This window comes from Acinonyx jubatus, chromosome A2 (genome assembly GCF_027475565.1).
Source record: "Acinonyx jubatus isolate Ajub_Pintada_27869175 chromosome A2, VMU_Ajub_asm_v1.0, whole genome shotgun sequence".
In the NCBI taxonomy this organism is placed as follows: Eukaryota; Metazoa; Chordata; class Mammalia; order Carnivora; family Felidae; genus Acinonyx; species Acinonyx jubatus.
Genome location: NC_069383.1, coordinates 48,062,355 through 48,086,605, shown reverse-complemented (window position 1 = coordinate 48,086,605; position 24,251 = coordinate 48,062,355). Strand labels below are relative to the sequence as shown.

Genomic DNA, 24,251 nt, shown 5'->3' with positions numbered 1-24,251 from the left:
CGTATCCACTTCTCTTTTAGAATTATTCTGCCTTATCATTGTAAATTAATAAATACAAATATTAGAGCACTTGGGTGGAGTGTGTTTTCCACTTCCAACTAGAGCTGACTTCCTTTCTCTCTTTTTACTCTTCTCTAGGTCTACTTCCCTTCCCTCTATGCTTTTGCTTCTTTCCTTCCTTTCTGACTTCTCCGCCAAGCTCTTTATTATCCATAAGATTTCTTCTAACCAGACGAGCTGTCAGGTTGCACCACAAAGAACATCAGGTTCAAATCCCTTCTCTGTTTACAAAAAAACAAAAACAAAAACACCAATTCAAAGGGATACATGCACCCCCATGGTTATAGCAGCATTATTTACAACAACCAAATTATGGAAGCAGACCAAGTATCCATCTAATGATGAATGGGTAGAGAAGATACACAATGGAATATTATTCAGCCATAAAAAAGAATGAAATATTGCCATTTGCAATGACATGGATGGAGCTGCAGTATAATGCTAAGTGAAATAAGTCAATCAGAGAAAGACAAATACCATATGATTTCACTCATGTGGAATTTGAGAAACAAAACGAGCAAAGAGGAAATGAGAGAGAGACTGGAGACAAGCCAAGAAACAGACTCTTAAGTATTTAGAACAAACTGATGGTTTACCAGAGGGGCGGTGGGTGAGGGATGTCTGAAATAGGTGATGGGGATTAAGGAGTGCCCTTGTCCTGATGAGCACCCAGTGATGCATAAATTGTTGAATCACTGTATTGTACCCTTGAAACTATCAATATATGTTAACTATACTGGAATTAAGAAGAGCTTCTAACATCTACAAAAATGAAAACAAAGGAAAATAAAATGATCTCAAAAACAAAACAGGGGCGCCTTGGTGGCTCAGTCGGTTAAGCGTCCAACTTCAGCTCAGGCCATCATCTCACAGTTTATGAGTTCGAGCCCCACATCGGGCTCTGTGCTGACAGCTCAGAGCCTGGAGCCTGCTTCGGATCCTGTGTCTCCCTCTCTCTCTGTCTCTGCCCCTTCCCTGCTCACACTCTGTCTCTCTCTCTCAAAAATAAATAGACATTAAAAAAATATTTAAAAAAATAAAACCAAAATCCTTTCTCTGCACTAGCTTCCAAGCAGATGACTTAACATTTCTTCACAAGAATTTCCTACATCTCCAGAACATGGGGAGTGATCTTTGTTACCTACCGCAGAGGATTACTATCTGCAAAGTGTTTCGCTCTCTCTAGAAGGAAGGTACTGATTTAGGGCAAGCTACTATATTATTGTTAGTTCCTGGTGAGCAGTTGCTGAAGAGAAATTTGGAGACAGAAATGAAGTTATTTGAGCTGGAAAGAAGACAGATCACGAAAATGATATTTTAAGTTTGTTGGGATCAATTCTTAGGTCATTTGCAATTAATAAATCAACGAGAACACTTTCTGTTTGGCGTTTTTAGAATGATACTCAGTTGTGACAATGTGATTTAAAGAGATGGTTCCACATTCTCCCCTCTCCAACCCCCCCATTACTTGTGTTTAGACAGTAAAATAGTGGATATAGATCTCTGGTTCGTTGAATTGTATACCACAGAGACAATAGAAACAAAGCCATAAAAAGGTAGCTTAGCAAGGGCCTATAATTCCACTCTCAAAAAAATGCCCACTAGTTCACGGATCCTGTTGATCAGACCTCCTGAAACAAAAAAAAGAAAAACTTCAGAGAAAACTCTAAACCTAGAGAAGAGCACAGAATACTTGATATTTGTCCATACCTGGTTACGAAGGGAATGTAAAAAATGCGTGTGAGCACCAACATGATTTGGATGCACCTCAGCTCAGAAGGAAGTTGTTTGTTATTCGCTTTTGGGTTGGAAGTGTTCTCTCCACACCATCATCTTCTCAAGGCCAAATTCACAAACTCTCCCTAGGCTTAACTTTCTATACATACACCAGTGGCTACATTCTCCGTGAATTATAAATGGCTCCTCTTGGAAATGCCTTAAATGTAGACACACGGGGGTTAGAGAGGAAAGTTGATGTTTTGTTGTGGCTTCCCGAAGCCCAACTTTATTCTCTCTGGTGTGGTTTACCTAAAGTACCAAAGGTTGTGCTGTGAGAGCTTTTGTTAGTGAGGATGCATCTTCGTTCTGAGTCTCTTACAGGTTTCTCCTGGTCCTCCCCTCTCCGCTCAGTGAGACCAGGAAGCTCCTAAGTGGCGTCAAGGATTCTCGATGTGCTCAGAGCCTGGGGGCTGTTTATAGACGCGCTGTTGTGTTGTCCAAGGGCCACTGAGCTGAGCACCCTATAATCCAGATCATTCAGAGACAGACCTGGAACTCTTCTTGGTATAGTAGAACCATCACAACTGGTTGATTCAGTTGTTGGTCCAGTGACTCTAGACCACTAACACTTGCAAAGTCCCCAGTGGAGGCTAAGCAGCACTTTGGGAATCAGAGTTTATTGCAATCTCTCTCTCCCTCCCCCCCCACCCCCTCCCTCTTCCCCTCTTCCCATGTCAGTGTTAACACACTTTAGGGAACTCAGGCAGGGATCAGATCTAGAGGGAATGGAGACATGAAGGACTAGAAGGTACCATTACCACTTTACCAAGGAGAAAGACAGAATTGAACACACACAGAACATGCTAGACAGACTTGGGAATAGATACCAAGGGACAGGACACCTTATATTTCATACAACCTGCTACCCGTAATTAGAGAGAAATACCTAGAGACTTCTTCTTACTATGATAAGTTTGTGGTCCCCTTGGCCAGACACCTTATGTCTCCGACAGACAGTAGCACACATCTTGCCATCTTCCAACAACTGCAATGAAGCTGGAGGACGACACTGTAGAACAGCTCTCTTGGACAAGTCTCCTCAGGACCAGGCAGAGATGTGTCCAAGAAGGCCCGTCTAATCCCCTGGGGGGCCTTGTCGTCAGACTTTCAGACTCGGGAGTTCAAGTATCTGCATTACTAAGAGATATCCTCTGGCAATAGAGCAAGGATGAGGGGGACAGTGCCCACGCCACATAGCTGTCCTTGGAAGGGCATGGGGCACCATCTGCTGGGGAACCCGGTGACATGGTGGTTACTTGGCGGCTCTACCTGAGAGGCACATTGACAAGACCTGGACGTCCTACCTCTGGCATCACGGTGACATTGTTCACCATGATGGTCACCAAAGACTGCCGTACGTTATCAAGGGCACGAGTTATGTAGCTGAAGTCGACCACTGTCCCTCTTGGTTGGGATGATAGGAAGTGTCACAGTGAGGAGAAATCCTTTCTAGCGCTCTTCATTGCACTACGTTTTGCCAAATAATTAGGTCACCCCATTCAGGAAGCGTCCTGGGATGCACATGTGGAGTGAAGCCTGCTGTGGGAACTTGAACTCTGAATTCTCTGACTCCTGTGCAATTAAAACCCCAAACTTAATGTTGCATTAGCATGGATTTTCCATAGCGAGTTACAAATGCAAAGTTCTATGTTTCATATATATTTTTCTAACATATGTTACTGCCTATGTTTCTGATTAAAAGCTCGTCCAAAATAAAATAACAAAGGATTACTTTTTTCCAATAGAACTTTCTTCTTCCATAAAAGCTGGAAATAAGCCCTCACCTAAAATTACCCAGGCTTGCAGGTGCTGGGTTTTTGGGGGGTGAGGAGTGTTTGCTAGTGAGACAAAGGGCATTATTCTCCCTGCAACCACCACCAGAAGGTTTTCTTTCTGTAGAGAAAATTATAGGCCAGCGCTTCAAAGACATTGCATGGTTAGGCACCACTCCTGGAGACTGGCAGGCGGCAGGCAGGCAGGCAATCAACAAATATTTATTCTAAGCCCACTGTGGATTCAGCACCTTTAAAATTGCCAGGGAAACCAGCCAGGAGACTGTAAGATCTGCTAGAACTAAGTCAGTACCCAAGGTCATCCCGTAGTGCTTAACGAGCTCGGTGACCCCAAAGTGGCAGGGACCCCTAGAACTATATAATAAGGCAGTCTCTCACTTCGGTACGGGGGTATCGATAGAATACGAAAATGAGACCCGAGAAAAGGCTCTTTAACTAAAGCTGATACTCGACAGGTGTCCGCACCCCCTCTCCTTTTAGCTCTCTCTTAACAGACACCCAGCCCCCGTTCACACACGACTACCACTGCCATCAGCACTGTCACCTCTGCCTAGAAGCTGAACCCAACTGGATTGATCAGATCATCAGATGTACGTTAAAACAAACACTTTTTCAAAATAGGGTGTTCATCACAGTGCTATTACAGAGCGGGGGAGAGGCACGTATGTCCGCCAGCTGAGAACTGGGATATTCCCCTGGAGAAGATGCAACACCTAGTAGGTGTGATGCCAAGATCTCCGAGAGAGGGGGCAGGAATACAGGGGACATGGACTTGTATGGCACACCTCACGGCCCGTGCGGAGGTGGACGAACGGGATTCTCACTCTCTTGCGTTCAGTCCTGATCCAGTTTTATCGATGCAGCCGAGAGTCACATCAGCTGCTTCGATGTGTGCCTTGCATCATGGTGCTTTACAAATTCACATGAGATTCCTGCGACCTCCGTTATTCCACCGATTCCACCGCCTTGGGACAGTCGTGGGGTTTTGCGTGTTTTGTTTTGTTTTGTTTTCTTCTGTTTTTGTTAAGCAAGCGTAAGATGTTACCCGATCCCTGTTAAATTTCTCTCTTTAGACGCCTTGATGGCTTCTGTGTTTTCTCTGTAGTTTTTTTTTATCTGAATCATTTTATTAATGTGCCACACATAGCTTATGGCACATCATGTAGAAAGATAAAGTAATATAAATAAGAATTCTAATACTTTAAAATTTTTAATTACTTAATTTTTGTATATACAATCTATTGTCAAATTGGTTTCCATACAACACGTAGTGCTCATCCCAACAGATGCCTTCCTTAATGCCCATCACCCACTTTCCCCTCTCCCCCACCCCCCTCATCAACCCTGGAGGCAAACTTCTCTGTAGTTTTGAGCCAGCTAGAAGATGACAAGAGTTCCAGGGAAAAGAGGGTACCAACGTCTTGCAGAGGAGTCAAAGTCCCTGAGACAGGGACTAAAAATGTGGCAGTGAAGGTAGCCATTCTAGGGCAAAATATCTTTTTGGCTTTTATTACTCATAATGCAGTGTTTTACTTCAGGTGGCATCAAATTGAAGATTAGTAATTCTCAGATGAAATCAAGAATTTCTGTTGACACCCTGTTGAGAGATTCTTATTTTGCTTTATTTTTAAAATAGTTTTAATTGACGTACAGACCATATGCAATCATGTAATCATGAGACCGCAAAATGTACATTTCGGTGGCATTTACTACATTCAAAATATTGTACGGAGTCATCACCTTTATCTAGTTCCTGAACATTCTCGTGACCCCCAAAGAAAACTCTGTACCTATTAAGCTGTCGCTTTTCATTCTCCCCTCCCCTCCTGCCTGGGCAACCACTAATCTGTTTTCTCTGTGAATTTACCTATTCTAGATATTTTGTTTCAAATGAATCACACAAGATAAGACTTTTTGTGTCTGTCGTCTTTTATTAAACAGAATGTTTGTGGGATCCCTCCATGCTGTAGCATGTCCTTCACTCCTTCATTCCTTCCTTTTAATGGGTGATGAATATTCCATTGTGCTTTATTATCAATTTTAAAAATCAAAAGTAAAACGTATATTTTAATGCCGAGAAAAAAAGTGTTTTTTAATAGCACATTTTCTTATTTTTCATCAGAAACTGGTTTAACCGCCCAGAAAACAACTCCACCCTGTTCCACTAATTATTCTGTATATGCTTATGGTTTATATGACTTTCTTTCTTTAATTGTAGACATGCCTACAACTGACTTCTCCAGTAGATTCCCACCTCTTAGCTGACTTGAACTCAGATCCTTTCTCTCTGATTCTGCCCTCATGTGTTAGGCAGATTAAGGCACCAGAGCCGAAGAGGTTTACTTACCTAAGGACTGAAAGCCGTCTTATCGCAGAATTTAAGACTGGCTCCTGCTGTCAGAACGTCAGTTTGTTCTGAAATTCACTAAAATGTACATCCCCTTAAAACACTCACCATCCTGCTGAACTTATAAAAGGCAGCCACAGGGGCGCCTGGGTGGCCCAGTCGGTTAAGCGTCTGACTTCGGCTCAGGTCACCATCTCGAGGTCCGTGAGTTCGAGCCCCGCGTCGGGCTCTGGGCTGACGGCTCAGAGCCTGGAGCCTGTTTCCGATTCTGTGGCTCCCTCTCTCTCTCTGCCCCTCCCCCGTTCATGCTCTGTCTCTCTCTGTCTCAAAAATAAATAAAAAACATTAAGAAAATTTTTTTAAAAAAATAAAATAAAATAAAAGGCAGCCACAGAGTCCAAGAGATGGCGGGGAGGTGGTAGGTATCTGAAATGAAATAATTCTCTAAGCGTGCATTAATTAATTTCATTTAACAAGAATTTTCGAAGGCTCGCTTTTGCAAAACTGTAATTAATATATGATTTGGATATTAATGGGAAAAAGGCTGGCAGGGAAATTGCTAAGGGGGTTGTTTGGCTTTTTAACCACCACAGTTTAACGTCTCATCTAGCACTTAGGTCTGCTTTACCTCATTTTAGAAGTTGTATCCACAAGTGGAAAATGGGAGACTGAAATCAAACACCAAATCTTTTCCTCGCTTTTATTAAAACTGCTGGAGTTCTGCTTTTCTCATTCTTGTGAAATTCCCTTGCATCGTTTTCCCGTGTACTAGAGTAATGATTTATAATACTTTTTCTTTGTGTTTTTTACTAATTACATGGTCTCTAATATTTTCAGAGTTAATGCTTTTCAATGACAACATGACAGAGACTATGAATATTCTTTCCTGCTAGACTTTATAGCATCTTGCCCTTCGCAGGTAATCTCTCCTTCCAACCTGGGAGCCTTATTTGAATTGTACTCACCAAACCACACCAAAAGCAGAAATACTTAAATTATGAAACCATCAGAGCTGAGTTACATTGTGAAAGTTTTGAAAGAAGCATATTTTATTCCAAGCGATTAAGCCAGGCATAATTTTAGCTTATTATCTTAACGGAGATCCTGAAATAAATGTGCATTTTAAGATCCAGTAAGCGATTAGAGTTATACAGTCATTTTCAGTGGACATCTTGAAGCCCAGATGTGAATCTGGACATCAAAACTATTTCTATCTTGGCAAAATAAAGCTCAAAGTTTATGTTACTGACCCACGGCACTATGTGACAGGTCTCTTTCTGCCCATCCCTATCCCTTCTCAAGTTTGGGAAGCATTTTGGAATCCAAACTGGCCACATGTAGTCATAAAATTCAGTGGAGAAATAGCGGGTTTTGTTTTTTTGATTTTTTGGTGTTTTTGTTTGTTTGTTTTTTACTAATTCAGAGACCTAAAATCAGAAATCCTTGATACTTAGAGTAAGTCAGTAGTCATTGATATTTCAAGTACACCTCCGGCTAAGGTTTCCAGTCTCACATCAGTGACCATTTGGACCTTTCAGAAGCCTGTGTTGACCCATCTCATCTGATCAGTGATGTTTGGGGAAGAGAAAGAAAGAAGAAATTATGTACATTTCAAGCCATACCTTGGGGGAGGCCACTGATGGCAATTATCCTGTATTGGAAAGGAAATACGAACAGGGATTTTGCCCTGTTTTTATGTAGACAGCCTCTTACTTGTGGTCAACTCAGCAACACTACATTTTGATGTTATCACATTCTTTTCTGGAACAAAACCCAACAGCCGTTTTTAATGAAAACCTTTCTCCAAAGAATGCTCCAACCTTCCCCCCACCCCCACCCAGCTGAATTTCAAATAATGTTTAATTCGGCTTGGCTTTCAGAGTCTGTAAAACATAAGCAATCAGCTGCGCCTTAGATGGAGAAGAAATGTTTTTACGGTTCCACAAATGTTTCTAATTGGCAAGAGCGAGTTGTTAATGGGAGATAAATTGCCTGCGGTGGGTGTGGGTGGGTGTGTCACGTGCGTGTGTGCTCACGCAGGCCCACAGGCAGGCACCCATGTGGCGGTAATGACGTGCGCGCCTACCTGGGCTTCACAAGGTGCCGCGCTGTGCAACCGCCCGGAGCTGGCCCTGGAAAAGGGGGCGTGGCTGAGCCCTGGTGGCCGAGCGCAGGACGGGACCAGGTAGATGGCTCCTTACTTACCAGGACTCAGATTCCGGGCAACAGGCCCACCACTCTCCCATCGGGAACAGTGAGCAAGGATCTTGTAAAATACACAGACTGAAGGAAAATGACCCTTATTGACTGAAACCAGCTGTGTCCGGCTTCTCCTTGTCTCTCCCGATTTGCTCTCTCAAATAAATGGATGTGGTGGAGGATGATAATACAGAGTAAACAGAATCATTTTTTTTCTTTCTTTCTTGCAGTCACACCTCAGCAAGAGCCCTGGTTTTTACAGGGGGAAAATATATGTTTATTTGCTCCTCAATTTTCCTCTCTCTCCCTTGCCTTTTCTTGGCATCGGGTGGAATGTTATTTAAAGCAAGACACAGTTCGGCTTCAAAAAGAAAAATCATTCTGGGACATACAGCTTGGACTCATTTAATGGTGATTTATCATCCCGAAAAGAGTGGGGTACAAATATCTATATTTGGTATATTTTAATGGTTTACAGTGTAGTGATTCGTGTTGGTACCAGGACGCAGGGAAGCAGTAGGCTCTAAAACTTCGAGAAGTGCCCCAATAATTATTTCTCGGCACTGCTTTCCTTCAAAAATGACACAGGCTGGTGCTTGGAGGGTGGTCTCAACCCCAAGGCCTGTGGGTCTCTAAGGGGTGCTCTCACGTCTTCATTTCCTTGCTGAATTGTGTGTGCTTTTCTCTCCAGAGCTTTGAAAAAGTTTTGTTGTTTGCGTCTCCCGTTTCCTTCAGGTAGGGGGCAAACAATGATGTGCCTAAGACGGTGCCTGGCACACAGTAGAAGCTCCATAAATATTTGTTGAGGAAAGACTAGTTAAATGGAATATTGTAAGCCTCACTAGTATTGTTGTCTTGGCGTGAAACATGCAAGAATAGACTTGAGGCCATCGAGTAATTTCCCTTAACAGGACAAGCTAATTATTTGAGAGATGAAGATCTGGCGGATAGTATTTATTTGTCAGGCTCCATTTGCTCCTGATGAAAGGTGGAAAAGCTGTGTGTAGCACTGAAGGGATAACATAGTGAACCACCGCTAAACAGCCGTTCAGTTTTCCATCCTACTTTTTCAGGGAAAATGTATCCAGAGAGGGTTAATAGACCCTCCTTTTGTGAAAATTTTGCGAGGAGAAGCCAGGAGCTGAGAACGGGAAAGAGCATTTCAGGCAAAAAGACTATCAAATGCAAAGGCCTTTGGGACCTGTGTCGGAAGCGCAAGGGCTGATGGGAAGGCATGGCCACACTCCTCGGTGTCTGTGCATACCCCGTATCATCCTCTGAACATTAGAAAGACAAAAGGGTCATAACCTTTAGCGCTAGGAAGTGGGGCAGAAAAGAAGGACACGTACTTTTTCAGATGTGTGTGTCTGGGGCACAGGGCAGGGAGGAGACGAGTATCCCTTTTTCAACAAAGGTAGCAAGGGAGATGATCGTGCTAATTCCATGATTCTTTGCTGCACTGGAGCTTCCTAGAAATTCTTACCATTCGCCCTTCCATCTGCCAAGCTTCAGGAAGAGTATATCCCAGATCTGCAGTTGTGTGCTGAGACCATGCAGCAATGGCACCTTGCCTTGTCGTTTGATTGTTGGCCTGTCTCTTCTTTCTGCCTTTCTTTTGTTGATAAGGAGGTGGCATAACACAGTTTATAACGAGGTCTTTGGCAAGTGTGCATGGTATGCCTTCCGGCACTTTCTTTCTCGGTTTAGAAAACAGGCTCTGGGGTAAGCACACCTCTACACCTCTGCGGCGGTGGCTTGAGCTTGGGCAGCTGGCTTGGCCTTTCTTTTAGCCTTGCAGGACTGTTCTGAGGATGAGGTGAGTTAATGCTTGTAAAACGTAGAATGGGGAGTGCCATGAAATGAGTGCTCAATTAATGCCTGCCATTGTTATTAGCCATTTGTCATGATAGAGAAAGGTGTCGAAGATACACTGTTAAAGAGAACAAAGGCAAGTTACTTGGGACTGGAGCTTAGAGGGGAAAGGGTAGGCAGGTGTCTTTTAGTTTTTCACCTCATATTCTTATAGTAGTTGATTTTTTTTTACTACATAGCTGTATGTTGTTGTAATAATGAAACTGCAAAGAATAGTTGAGAAGGTCTATCAAGACTGCCTAACATGTCAATTTCTAAACGTACAAAAGAAAACAAAACACTGTGATTTCAATATAATCTTCTTCATAATCTTCTTCACCCTTAAGTTCGGAGATGTCATTTAGAAACATTTCTTGGGATAAAGAAACATGCATCTGAAGTCCAGGAATTCATTTTAGTTTTTACTTCGTATGCTAATGTTACACTGTGATGACATTATTCTACTTATTCCTCTGTCTCCCCATATGCATATAGAGAGTTGTCTGGAATGCCATTCACCCACCAAATGCAAAGAACGCATTTGGGCCATTGGTTGCGGACTTCATTGTACTTGCGGGCATTGCTTAAATGTTTTATAATGAGCATTGTTATAAAAATAATGAAATCATTTCTAAAAATTAGAGATGAGGAGTATTAGTTCGCTTTTCCGTTTAGTAATAATAAACACAATACCCTGCGTCTAATCTTTCCCAGGGATCCAGGAAGTTTAACTTCTGCAGGATTAATATGATGGAGGTCAGTAGCTGGTACTCAGGAAAGAGGAAGCAGGTAGGCTTAGTGGTTACTGAGACTGGATGCAGGAAATGTTTTCAGTGATTATCTGATAATAAGATCTAGTCCGTCACATACTCCCCTCCCTTTTATTTTTCTTTTACAAGTGGGGGGCTCTTTGCGTTTGTTTACCTAAAGATTTTGATGAATTCAGTTGGCATTTATCAACAACGGACTCTAACCAGTTGAGAAATGCTAATATTAAACAGGGCTGGAACATGGTTGCTTTGACCCTCATTCAAATCCAACTCTTCCTTTTCACAGTGACTGCGCACCACCATCATTAATCAGATAAAATCACAAATCAGGGGAGAACTTGAGTCCTATAGCAAATACTTCGTGAAGCCAGTGTGAGCTTGTCAACCAGACTATCATCCCTGCAGAAGATACATTTACAAGGAATAACTATATTATACAGTGCTTAGCACATTGTGCCCCTCAGGATATGATGATAATTGCCTGTGTACAAGAAAAGGCAATTTTGAAGAAACTGTGACTAAGCTGATTACCAACTAACCGATTCTTTAAATCAGGGCCAGCAAACCATGGCCCGTGGGCCAAATCTGGCCCAGTGCCTCATTTTGCACAGCACATGAGCTAAAAAATGGTTTTTACATTTTGAAATGATGAAAAGTCAAAAGTTGAAGAGCATGTGAAAATTACACGGAATTCAACTTCCTCGCCCTAAATAAGTTGTATTAGAACACAGCATGCTCACTCCTCTATACACCATCTGTTGCTGCTTTGGGGGCAAAATTGAGTAGCTGCAACCGAGACTGTAAGGCATGTGGTGGTGAAAATATTTACTGTCCGATTCTTTATAGAAGCATTTTGCTGATCCCTGCTTTTAGATTCAGGTAGACGATATTTGTGTACATGACTGTTTGCTTGTGAATGGACAATGCTTTGGGGTTAGAAATACGACTGTTGATGTGGCCACCAAAGAAGCTATAGAATGCAATACTCCAAATGTTTCCACTTTCCTCCCGTCTTTCCCAAAGACCGGAAGAAAGTTATTGTGTGAGAAAAATTAGGTGATCGGGAGGGACTATGAGAAATATCATGGTAACAAATGGAGAAAACCTGCATATTGCCTTCAAAAGTTATAGATCATGAATTTCATTTGGAGCCCTAAAAGGGCTCCATACCATTCCCATATTCTGAAATTTGAAATCGTTTCCTCTTTGTATTTGAGAAATATTTTGAGAGGAAGAAATCTCTTATTCTTGTGACCCTTACAAAACACAGCGCCCTGTCAGTTGAGCCCTTGGTTCGGTGGCATTGTTGTATTGATTGGTTTTATTTGGTTTACTCTTCCATTCAGCTGCCAATAGGATACGATGAATAATCGATAGCGGGAAATCAGTAGGAAATGCCTCTGGGTAGACTGTCTAACTCTTGACAGGGTGTCCTCCTCATTTGCTGTGACAGTTGAATTAACGTGTACAGCTGACATATACAATATACATGAAAATTGGAAATTCCCATAAGCCATACTGCCAACCAATAAAAAATTGTTAACAGTAGTACCATGATGCATCATAGAATTGAGAATATGAGTCATCGTTTCAAAATTCCTATTCTGTCCATGACTGACCTCAGTTGTCCCCTCTTGTTTTGTTCTGTTTCAGAGGTTGAAGGCCGCGTTGACTCACCACCCCGCTGCCATGTCAAATGGGAATATGAACACCATGGGACACATGATGGAAATGATGGGCTCCCGGCAGGACCAGACGCCACACCATCACATGCACTCGCACCCACATCAGCACCAGACGCTGCCAGCCCATCACCCCTACCCGCACCAGCACCAGCACCCAGCCCACCATCCTCACCCTCAACCCCATCACCAGCAGAACCACCCACATCATCACTCCCACCTTCACGCACACCCTGCACATCACCAGACCTCGCCACACCCACCCCTGCACTCCGGCAACCAAGCACAGGTAGACCCTTTTCATGATCTCTTTCCCCCTTGTTGTTATCAGTGCAAGCTCTAACGCGGGGGCTCATTGGCAGCAACCTTGTGTGACGAGCTTGGGTGCTCTTTGTGACACTCTGGGAAGCTCTGTTCGTTTCCTGGGAGGTAATGATAACCTGCAAGACCTTCCCAGACCATAGTTTCTAGAAATAATATGGTAAATATCAGGCCTGGTCCCCGGGGGCAAATGTGAACCTCATGTCACGAAGTTAACTCTAAAAAAGGCGATACTGATGGGACGATTAGGAAGAATTTCAGCGTGTAAAGAGATTTGAATAGAGAGTGAGAAAAATAAGTTAATTCTGGCCATGGTTTTGGCTGCAGTGCTTTAGAACATAGGCACTCAATTTTGTCACGTGTCAAATGGAAGTTAAATACCACGGACAGTCTTCCGAATAGCACCAAGTGTTAAAAATCTAAAGAGTAACAATTCCAGACAAAGAAGCTCGGTAATGGATGTTAGGGCATAAGGTGCTGTGTAAATGATGAAGAGAGGTGACTCATCCCACCTAATGTGAAATGCGTTGGAGGGAGTAGTGAGAGAGCCAAGCTCAGTAGATGATTGGTTCTAGAGAAAGGCCAAATCCCAGGGGGGGAGAGTCACCAGAAGTGGCTCGAAAGAAAGCCAGCTTTTAGACTCAACTGAAAGAGGGTTGGGGGACCAGGCAGACATTATGTCACCCAGCCCAAGAAGAGAGGCGGGTCCGTGTACCCGGGTAAGTTTTGGTAAGTGGACAAAGGGCATGTCTAGGAGAATGGCTAGCCTTAGACACTTTGGATCTTCAAGCAGGATGACCTTTGTCAGTCCCCTCCACCCATTCCACACTGCCGGGTTCTAACCAGCTGGGTCAGAGTGGTGTTGGGAACTTGGGTTCGCCAAATATAACACTTATTCACCGTCTCTTCCATCGTCTGCCTCTGGACCTCACACTGGGCAGTTTTTGAGCTCTTGAACCCCCTCCTCTTACACACACCAAACTTGGACAGCCATCTGCAAAATGGGTCATTCACAAGCAACTCTCTGATCTATTCAATAGATGAGCTTATTCATTAGGTAAGCTTACATTTGCAAACGTAGTTAGAGGAATTCTATATAGCAAGTAAGAGTGCTGGCTTTGGAGTGAGAAATCTGTCATTCTTTCCTCACCTTATATGCTGTGTGACTCTGGTCAGTCAGCTAAACTCCCTAAGCCTCCGTTGTCCCATCTGCAAAATGGGGTAATAATAGACGAAACTCGTAGACCCCTAGGAGTATTAAGAGAATGTCTGTAAAGCCCTCGGCACAGTTTTCAATACATACTAGCCATGATTAACTCCAAACGGAAGTAATATGATAGACGTTTACAAGTGGTTTAGCAATAAAATGCTGTCCAAACCACCTTTTTAGTCAAATGCAATAGTACAGCATGGAGACATCAGAAGGGAGAAGGAAAACTACAAGTTCAAAGATAGGCAAATAAATTCACATAAATGTGTACTTATACTTTATAGCATTAAATTTTGGTTGCCTTTGTCGGCGAGTTACTTCACAGACAAGTTTAACAGTTAATATTTAACAGACAGTATTTAACAAGTTGAACATAAAAGCCATTCATTAGCTAATTACCAATTAGCCAATTGCCCTCCCTTTCAAGTCAGTAAGTGGCCAACTGTATATGCAATTAGTTAATTGCTATTATAATTAGCTGCACAAACAGTTGCTTTTTAATCCCATACTAAAGAGAAAGGGTACAGGTTGGTGGTGTTAAAATTTGAACAAGATCATTTAGACAGTATTCAAAATGCCACTCTTAAATTGTGTTAACTTGGCTGATTTACTGAGATCTTGTCCTATTGCTCAATCGTATGATTATTAGAGCATTAGGAACAGAAGTATAGTAAGGTCCTTCTGACTCTGAGATTCTAATATGACTTGGGATAAATTTGTCTTTATGAAATAACAATACATCATTTTTTATGAAAAGTTTCAGAGCATCTACGCCAACAGAATTCTATTTAAAAAGAAAATAAGCGACAATAATTAGATGGGACGTAAATTCTGGGCTCAGGGTTGCATTTGCAATTTCTCTTGGCTCCTTAGGATTCTCTTGCATATAAAGATGTGATTTCAGAGTCCTGGTGTCACGCCTCAGTCACCAGGAATTTCTCTTGTCCAAACTACACTTTAAACCTTGAACTTGGACTGAGCCTAAAACCACCACATGGCTCACCCTTTTGGGTAAAGGCACAGGAAGAGTGTCGGAGATAAAGGTTGGTTGAAGTTGGGGTAGGAGAATACAAGACCAGATGAGAGGTCTCGGCAGTGGAGATTCAAACCCAGTTTGGCCTACTTGAGAATCTTGTCCAGGGCTGACAATTAGACATCGGGAATTCATAAAAAAAAAGAAATGGTGCAGGTCAAAATAGCCAAGTTTAGTGAGTTCCTTCCTAATGCTTTGCTTTGAGGTGGTCAGCTTAGCTTAGCAGTCAGCATCTGAAATGACAAGGCTAAACCTTTGCCAATAACGAGGATTACATCTTCACCGACCACTCTGGTGAGTAAGACCCTAGACAGTTAATTTGTGTTGTTATTTCTCTGTGATTGGGAGGAAAGGGATCGCCGATAAGCACTTTTAGAAAATGTCTATGGGTTAGATAAAATTACTGAGATGCAGTCCAGCTTCAGCCGTGAGCCCGATTCTTTTACAGTGCGTCATATAAGATTTGATAGAGGTTTAAGGCGAAAATATATCACTTTCAGTCAGCTGATGTCAACCGGTAGCCATTATTAGCGCAATTACAGTCATTCAGATTGGTTCCAATCGCAGAACTGGAATGTGGTAGAAAACATTGCTGCGCTTCCTTTTGAAAACTTTTTTTGCATGTTATTTCCGTAGGTTAAATGTCTCTTGTAAAACAACTTTATAGATATTACAGCCGTGAGCCTGAGTGACTGAGAATGAGAAGGGCGGTGGGGAGCGGCGGGGGGGGGGGGGAGGGAACACCCTTTATGGAGAACGAAGAAAGGGGGGAAGGAGTGGATTGCATTAGGGAAAGCATTAGGTGTCCAGACACATAAAGACTCCGTGGTGGAAATTTCACTCAGTGCTGTGTGTCTACCTCATGAAGGAAAATGAACCTGTATGGGCAGTAGGTCTCCAAAACTTTAGATACTGCTGAGCCCCATGCAGATCTTAGGAGGAATCTATAAGTATAGTCAAAGTTTTTAATGAAGTGCTTTGCTACTTCCAGGGTTTTCTTACAATGTGAATATATGGTGATTCTTAGCCTTCTGTCCCTCTTGCACAGACGGCTGGGGCTCAGCACTGCTCTGGGCATCCACTGCATAAGCCCTGCTTCCAGTCACCTGGAAAAGCCTGTCTGAGGCAGAGCTCCAAGGAACAGGTGGACCCATCTGGAGTTTGCCAGTCCAGCGAGGCCTTGGCATTGAGAGCTCTGAAATAGTGAAAATAGGATTTCATCTGCTTTCTGGGACTCACAGGGTTCTTTTGATAGGGAGTCGCAGCGGTGGTGACGTCCCAGCACTGAGTTCTAGGAACACGGTTTTAACACCAGGAGAAAGAACGGAGCTCACAACTTGCCCGGAAGGAGTTTTCTGCAGATGATAGAAGACTCATCAATATGGTGACAATAACCATGACCTCCCTGTTGTCACCTGTAGCCCTGCGTTGGCATTTTACTCTTTTAAAACACACCTTAAATAAGACATGTGTGACATCTGAAGGAGAGGGAAAAAAAAAAGTGTTTCCCCTGACATGATTCAGCCAAATGCCTGTCAGGGAAAAATCTATTTAACTCTCTCTCCCAAGTCGTTTCTACGTCTTGCCAAAATATCACAGCAGATAGTTCCGCAGTGCTTTTTCTTTTCACGAGCGTGATTTCAGTGTTTACTTCGTTCTTAGAAAACAAGTTCAATATGCTCGCTAAAGCAGTCGACTCTGTGCTTTGCATTTCAACACCAGCTTGGGTTTCTTCTCTCACCCAGCGTGTTCCTTCTCTTTCCCCATCGCCCCTCCCTCTCATGCCCAACAGGTTTCACCAGCGACACAACAGATGCAGCCGACCCAGACAATACAGCCGCCCCAGCCCACAGGGGGGCGCCGGCGAAGGGTGGTGGATGAGGATCCCGACGAGAGGCGGAGGAAATTTCTGGAACGGAACCGGGCCGCTGCCACCCGCTGCAGACAGAAGAGGAAGGTCTGGGTGATGTCACTGGAAAAGAAAGCAGAAGAACTCACCCAGACAAACATGCAGCTTCAGGTGCAGGCCACTGTCTCTTTCCTCAGGACTCAAAGGCCCTGTGTACAGTTGGCATTTCCTGCCCCAGCAGGCGCTTGTTGACCTAAGCAGTAATACCACACATTAGCTCACAGAGCGACTGCAGCCTTCCTCCTCAAGCTTTATTAATTCTGGGACACTGGACAAAACAAAGTAACCGTTTAGTTGGGTTTTCTTTAATGATGGTTTTTAAAAATTTTTTTTTAATTTTTTTTTAACATTTATTTATTTTTGGGACAGAGAGAGACAGAGCATGAACGGGGGAGGGGCAGAGAGAGAGGGAGACACAGAATCTGAAGCGGGCTCCAAGCTCCGAGCCATCAGCCCAAAGCCCGACGCGGGGCTCGAACTCACGAACCGGGAGATCGTGACCTGAGCTGAAGTCGGACTTTTAACCAACTGAGCCACCCAGGCGCCCCTAAATTTTTTTTTTTAAGTTTATTTCTTTCTTTTTTAGAGACATAGAGCACAAGCAGGGGAGGGGCAGAGAGAGGGGGAGAGAGAAAGAGAGAGAGAGAGAATCCTAAGCAGGCTCTGCACTGTCAGCGCAGAACCTGATGCAGGGCTTGAACTCACAAACAGTGAGATCATGACCTGAGCTAAAATCAAGAGTCAGACATTTAACCGACTGAGCCACGCGGGCGCCCCAATAACCATTCGGTTTTAAATCAAGCTCTGAGGAGAGAGAAGCTGCCCAACTGAGTTACAGAGCTAAGAGCACAGGCTTTGGTCAGACGGAGGTTCGCACTCTTGTTCAGCAAGTAGCTGTGCTTAACCTCTCTGGCCCTCAGTGTCCTCATCCGTAAAATGGGAAGAATAACCTCATGGAGTCATTGGGAGTAATAAGTGAACTAATGTCTGCCAAGCAGTTTTCCCGGTGCCTAGCACATAATAAATCTTCAACTATAAGGCAGTTCTTTATATTCACCAGTGAGGGGGTTGCTTTGACTTACACTAGATTATCTATGTTTTTTTGTTTAATGGAGGAAAGGAATATTTACGGTTATTATTTTGCTCTATGGGAAAAGCCATGTTCCCATCTCATTTTCAAACTTGACATGTTTTGAATCTTACAGGATTTTTGCTTTTCATCAGTGGCTCAACTGGGGACGGTTTCTAACTAGGCCATTTCTGGGAGAGAAGGGGGAGGGAACTCTAGTGCCCAGGGCTTCTCCAGCAGACTTCCTGCTGTACAGATGATGCGTTCAGGGTATCTGTTTCCGCACAAAAAAGAATGCCCTCTCCACCAGCAGCAAGAGAGAGCGGCCTACTAGATTATGTGACAAGCAGTGCCGGGGTAGCAGTGAGAGTCGTGGATTATAGCCCAGTGCTTCTAGGAGCATAAAAAATGGCGGAAGAGTGGAGGGAAGGGGGAAAAGATTGCCTCAGATGGGGAGACTCTGTATCTTAATAGTTCATAGGTAACTTTCACCTTCCCCCACCTGGTTCTCTGTGCATCCTTAGAAACCAACAATAAGGCTGCCAAATCCCCAAAGCCTTTGCGTGTTCAAGCCATTAAATGGAAATGACCTCGGAGCATCCAATGTATACATTGAAAATGTATAAAGAAAGTTTGGGTTATATGTGGACTGCATACGTATGTTCACCTTTTCCCCTAAATTTCTCATCCTTTTTTGTGATAGACATGAGAAAGAAAATAGGAAACATACACATCAGATGCGGGGGAAATAAAGTAATAATTCTTCCCAGTGGCTTAGAGCTGCATGTGCATGAGGTGGGGGGCTTGTGTCTTACCTTATTGCCCTCTCCCCCTGCTCTCTACCCCCTATTTCTAGTATAGTGGCAAGCTAACATGGTGAGCTCCTGAGTGTCTGCTCTCAATATCTGCTTGTTGAATCAATGAGCGAGTTTCCCACCTCTGGAGTGTCCAAGAACTGGCAGCCTGACCACTTGGCAAGGATGTGATTGAAGGGAGTCAAGCCACAGTGGGATGGCTGGACTCAACACCTCACAAGTTACACCAGCTTGAAAGTCTGTAGTTCTAGAATCCAACAGCCACAGTCGTATGTGAGAAGCTTCTAGGTAGAAGATGGACAAGCACTTTTAACATTCATAGTAATCATGGGTTTGTTTTTAGGTGTATTGAAAAAATGTAATTAGGGCATCAAACCTTCAATTTCACAGATACTCTTAGTAAGGACGAGGCTAAATTATTAAATAAGGAGTTAATTTGTACAAACATGTTGAGTAAATAAAAATTCTGGTGCATGCGGGCCTGGCAAATGTTCCAGCCAGTGGTTCTGCAATGACGGAGGTGTGGGAATCCCTGGAATTTGCTACCAGTTCTGAGGTTTGCAAGAGGACCATGAAAACGGGCATGATTCCTCAGTCTTGGCACTATTCGATTTGCGACTTGATAGTTCTTTGTTGTATTCTGTTCCTCGCAGGTATTTAGCAGTACCCTTGACCTCTACCCACTCAATATGAGTAGCATCCTCTACCTCACCCCCAAGTTGTGACAACCAAAAAGTCTCCATACGTTGTCAGATATCCCCTGTGGGGGCAAAATCACCCAGGGATTGAGAACCACTGCCTTAGATGAAGGAGCCATGAACAGCCAGCTGGCACATAACACTGCCAACAAATGTTTAAATCAGTTTTAACAAAAATGAGCCCTTGCAGAATTACTTGGGCATACTGACTGTGGTCCTGGAGCTTGAAAACGGAGAGAGAGAGAGAGAGAAGAGGGGAGAGACTAGCAGAGATCCTGGAAAAGTGAAGATGCTGGTTTTCCTTTGCGGTCAGATATGTTCATGACTTGGTATACGCCTGTATATTACTGCTTTTACAAAAGACATAAGGTAAATTTCCCCTTTACGAGACCCTACTCCATGAATTTGCACCATGTACAACCATACTGGCAAAAGAAAAAAAAGATACTAGCATTCTAGCCCCTGAAAACCAGGAAAAAAAAGTTCTGTTTGGGCCAATCAACAGGCACCAATATTTCTGGTTGTTAACGCAGCGCCCAAGGAAGGGACAGTCTCTGAAAAAACTAAATTATCGGTGTTTTCCAACCGCTGCTTAGCTTCCGAGGGACAGAAACCACAGCCATGCTGTGTTTTCTGTGACGCAGAGCACTCCACATCTTGCCTTGTGATGCTGGAGAGGATATGCAGATTCTGCTACCTTTGAATGACCCTTTCCGTCTTGTCTTGCTGGACCTTTGTCAAAAGAAAAAGGTGTCTCTCTTGAGGCTGGTCCAGTGAGCCAAATTTTAAGTAAACAGAAATGGAAGGTGCTAAGCAAACAAACTCCAGCCAAACGGAATATCCAAGGTCTCGGATGGCCCGCTGCCACTTTTGAGTTGTTTTCCAGCATAGAACCTTCTGGTTGGGCTGCAGAGTTTCAGATTGGAAAAATCAGACCTAAGAAAACAAAATCAAACTCCCAGACTTCAATTTCCTTGTCTCACAACAAATTTGTACCCAAGAGGTCAACACAGGTATAAGATTTGAGGGAAATATTCGAAACTGCCCTATCTGACATGTTATGTGGGGAGAAACAGGAGGCGTCTTCCCAAAAGTCAGAATCAGCAAGTGGTGGATGATGACCCAAGCAAGTCTTCCCTTGACCTAACCCACTGCTCTGGGATCTTTCACTGTAGAAAATTCTGAAGCGAAAGGAACCCACGTTCTTTTCTCCGACAGCATGGCTTAGATCAGCTCTGAATTAATTCATCAACTACTGCCGTGGTGCTCAGTGGATTGTTTGTGTGCAGTAGATGATATGGAAATCATCTGGTCACCCACGGAAATAATTGCTTTTCTTTTTTAGTGCAAAGACACATGGTCTAAGTCGCTGCTGAAATTTTAGACACATAAGCCCAGGTTTGGGACTTGGCAAGAGAATAGGCCAGATGGGAACTGTTGCCTTACAAATTGAAAGTCCTTTGTTTTAGAGTGAAACAAACCTGGCCTCAGCCTTAATCTACCAAAAAAAAAAAAAAAAAAAAAAAAAAAGTGGGGAGGGGCTCTACTGTAGGGCCCATTTTGATAATTATTTTCTTGGCACTGACTAATGCTTGCACCAAAAAGCATTCTGGGTTTATCGTATTAACAAAGTGGTATCCCCAAAGCCCCAAACTGCTAATGTAGCTATTAGGGACTTCTTGGGGTACCTGTTTAAAGGCTATTATGGTATTGAATGTCTCTATAGGGGTTCTCTTTCATCCCCAGACAACCTTATGGGTTAAAGAACAGATAATCCAGCTGCCCCTAGCCTCTTCCAGTCCGTCTCTAAACGGCCAACTGCTTTAGAGTCGTAGCGAACCCAAACTCGCTTCGAAAAAATGAAGGGATGATTTCAGCAGGAGAGTTGACACTGATTATTCATACTTTGCTTTAGCAGAGTACTTTTATGTGAAGACCTAGAACGATTTTTATCACCCGCACAGGGGAGAAAAAAAAAAAAAAATTGGTGACTTGCCTCAATTCATAAAGCAAGGTAATTCAGAGTAAGAAACTGCCTCCGGAAGGCCTGGTTTTTATTTCCCTACTAGAGCTGCAGGCAACATTTTATTTCTTTCGTGCGTTCTGGAACATTTGCTATCTGGTGGTTCTCTTCCAAAATGAATTCAAGGTGATTCTACTTAATGTTCCATTGAAAAAGATTTTTGTTTAAAAATATAGTCTAGCATTTCCTCTATCAGTCTGTATGGAGACTCTACGATGATTATGCATGTGGACAGCACACGGTTCACACTGCTTTCTCTAGGGCAGTGATTGTCCACCTTTCTTAATCCAGAGGCTTCCTCTGGGATCTGATGAAGGCGCTGCAGACTCTCTCAACAGTATGGACACATCCACGGACACGAAGTTTTGCACTAAAATGCAACTGTGGATATCGCTTTGGAATCTGCCCTAAGACTTGGAAGCCCAGGAGGTGCAAGAACTGTCTCCCTCAGGGAATATGAGACCTGAAATATAAGCGTATTTGAGCATACCAAATACTAATACTGATGCCAATACCAAAGTAATTAATGAATAAAAAAATCAAGATCAAGCCCTTCATTAGACTATTAGGTAATTAGCTTTCTCAACAGAAGGCAAAGCAGAAACATTCAAAGGCTAACCAACTGTTTTGCTGGAGGGAACTAGAGAACTAATTCAACCGTCTTGTTTTACAGTAGGTTGGTGTAGCGGTTTGGGAGGCCAAACCCTATTATTCTGAAATCCCTGTTGAGAACTCTTTTTCCTGCTGGAAAGCTGTCCCATGAATTTCTAGTGCCTCTGTGGCCATTAGACTTTGAATTTGCCCTTATAAGCCCCGTAATTACGTGTTTCTGATCTAAACAAGAGGCTGGTTTTTCTTCTTTATGGAGAATATTAATTGGCGTTCATTTTCCAACCATAACCTATCTAAATAACATAATTGCTAACACATCACTTGAAGAAATATGTCATTATTCACCTATTATCTTTAAAGGATGATCAGTTATCATGGCAGTCTTCAGGTTCCTACATTTTTACCGACCCTCAACCTCCCAGGGTCTCAGTTTCTATACTTACGACGTATTCGTTTACTAATGAAGTGCTTTGCTATTCATAGACAAAGAGGGCCACTTAAGTTATCTATTTTGTATGGGGCTTTGGTTAGAGGCTAAGACACCACATACACTGTGCTGTTTTATTGTGGCCTCTCGTGGAAGCAAAAGGTTTATTGTGGAATGATTTGGGGTGTGCCAAGTATTGTAGCCAGTTAGCTCCTTGTGATTGTAGAAACCCAAAGAACGGAATTCAAAGTGCTTTTTTAAGGAAGGGGCAATGAACACTTTGTGCCTGGGAGATCGAACACTGCCTAGAAAAGGTGGGACTGAGGACATAGCTGGGGAAGAAGCAGAGGCTAAGGTCAACCTCTCCAAGATGGCCACCAGGTGGGATTTTTTTTTTTCTTCTAGAAGTGTAAGAAAGCAAGAGAATCTTGTTTTATTTTTTTTATATATTTTTTAACATTTATTTATTTTTGAGGGACAGAGCACGAGCAGGGTAGGCACAGAACGAGAGAGGGACACAGAATCCGAAGCAGGCTCCAGGCTCTGAGAGGCCAGCACAGAACCCGAAGCGGCGCTCGAACTCACAAACCGCGAGATCATGACCTGAGCCGAAGTCAGACGCTTAAGCAGCTGAGCCACCCAGGCGCCCGTTGTTTTGTTTTAAATACTTTCCTTATTTGTTGTTTCCTAGATCACAGGAGAAAAGTGTGGCAGGATTTACTACCAATTGGAGCTTGACTCCATTTTCTACGAGCAATTGTCTGCATTAACTGAAGCTGAGAGTTTCTCCTTAGGGTACACAAGTGTCTTAGCAGTTGTGATTCTAGAAAAGTGCTATGTCTATAATCCAAATGTGAATAAGATGACATTTCATTTTGAGACCAAATACACACACACACACACACACACACACACATCTTAGTTTTCTTTTTCTCCTTTTTTTCGTTTTGTTTTGTTTGGTTGGTTGGTTTTTAACCAGGGGTTGCCTTCTATTTAATGGTCTAAAAGTAACTTTCTCTTACACAGGCTATTTTAAGCAAAGGGAATCTGGGAAAAGCAAGGAAGGCTGTCTGAATTTAAATGGGCATAAAATAAGAGAGGAAAGAATTAGTACTTAAGGCTAAAATAAATTGTCCTCTAAATAAAGTTATCCGTCCCACTGACAAGGGTCACTTTTGGCTTTGATCGGGCCCCTTTACCAACCACACTTCTTTAGAGGTGGAAGATGCAATTTTCACATTTAAGTGATGTATTCATCATTAATGCTAATTTCTCAGGCATTTTTATTTTGTAAAATTTGGAGAAGAAAGAGAAAAGCTTTTGTAGATGAGATTCTTACTATTTTGTTCCTTATGTTACTCAACATTTGGTTACTTATAATGTATTTTGCAAATGAATTTGGAAATGGGAGGTATTCTTTAAAACATGTTTCAAAAAAAATTTCTTTACATTAACTTCTAGAATCCCAAACTTACTTTTTTAGGTGATAAATACAAGCCCGGAAAGCCAAGTTCATATTGAAAGTGTAGATGCAACGTAATGACAGCAATGTTAGAGCACCCTTTTCTGTGTGCATGGTGTTTTGTTTTGTTTTGTTTTGTTTTGTTTTGTTTTAGTCTCCACATGTGGAGTACAATGCCTGGAAGCCACAAA

General features: G+C 42.9%; 1 protein-coding gene across 10 annotated transcripts in view; it reads left to right on the top strand.

Moving 5' to 3' along the window:
• The window catches only part of CREB5 (cAMP responsive element binding protein 5), a 484,504-nt gene that overhangs the window by 451,171 nt on the left and 9,082 nt on the right, over positions 1–24,251 (top strand). For all 10 annotated transcript variants that reach the window (XM_053218281.1, XM_015085960.3, XM_027075175.2 and 7 more), the window contains 2 exons: positions 12,453–12,770; positions 16,838–17,065. In XM_053218281.1, coding sequence (XP_053074256.1) covers positions 12,453–12,770; positions 16,838–17,065 — 546 coding nt within the window. The remainder of the gene's footprint in view (positions 1–12,452; positions 12,771–16,837; positions 17,066–24,251) is intronic.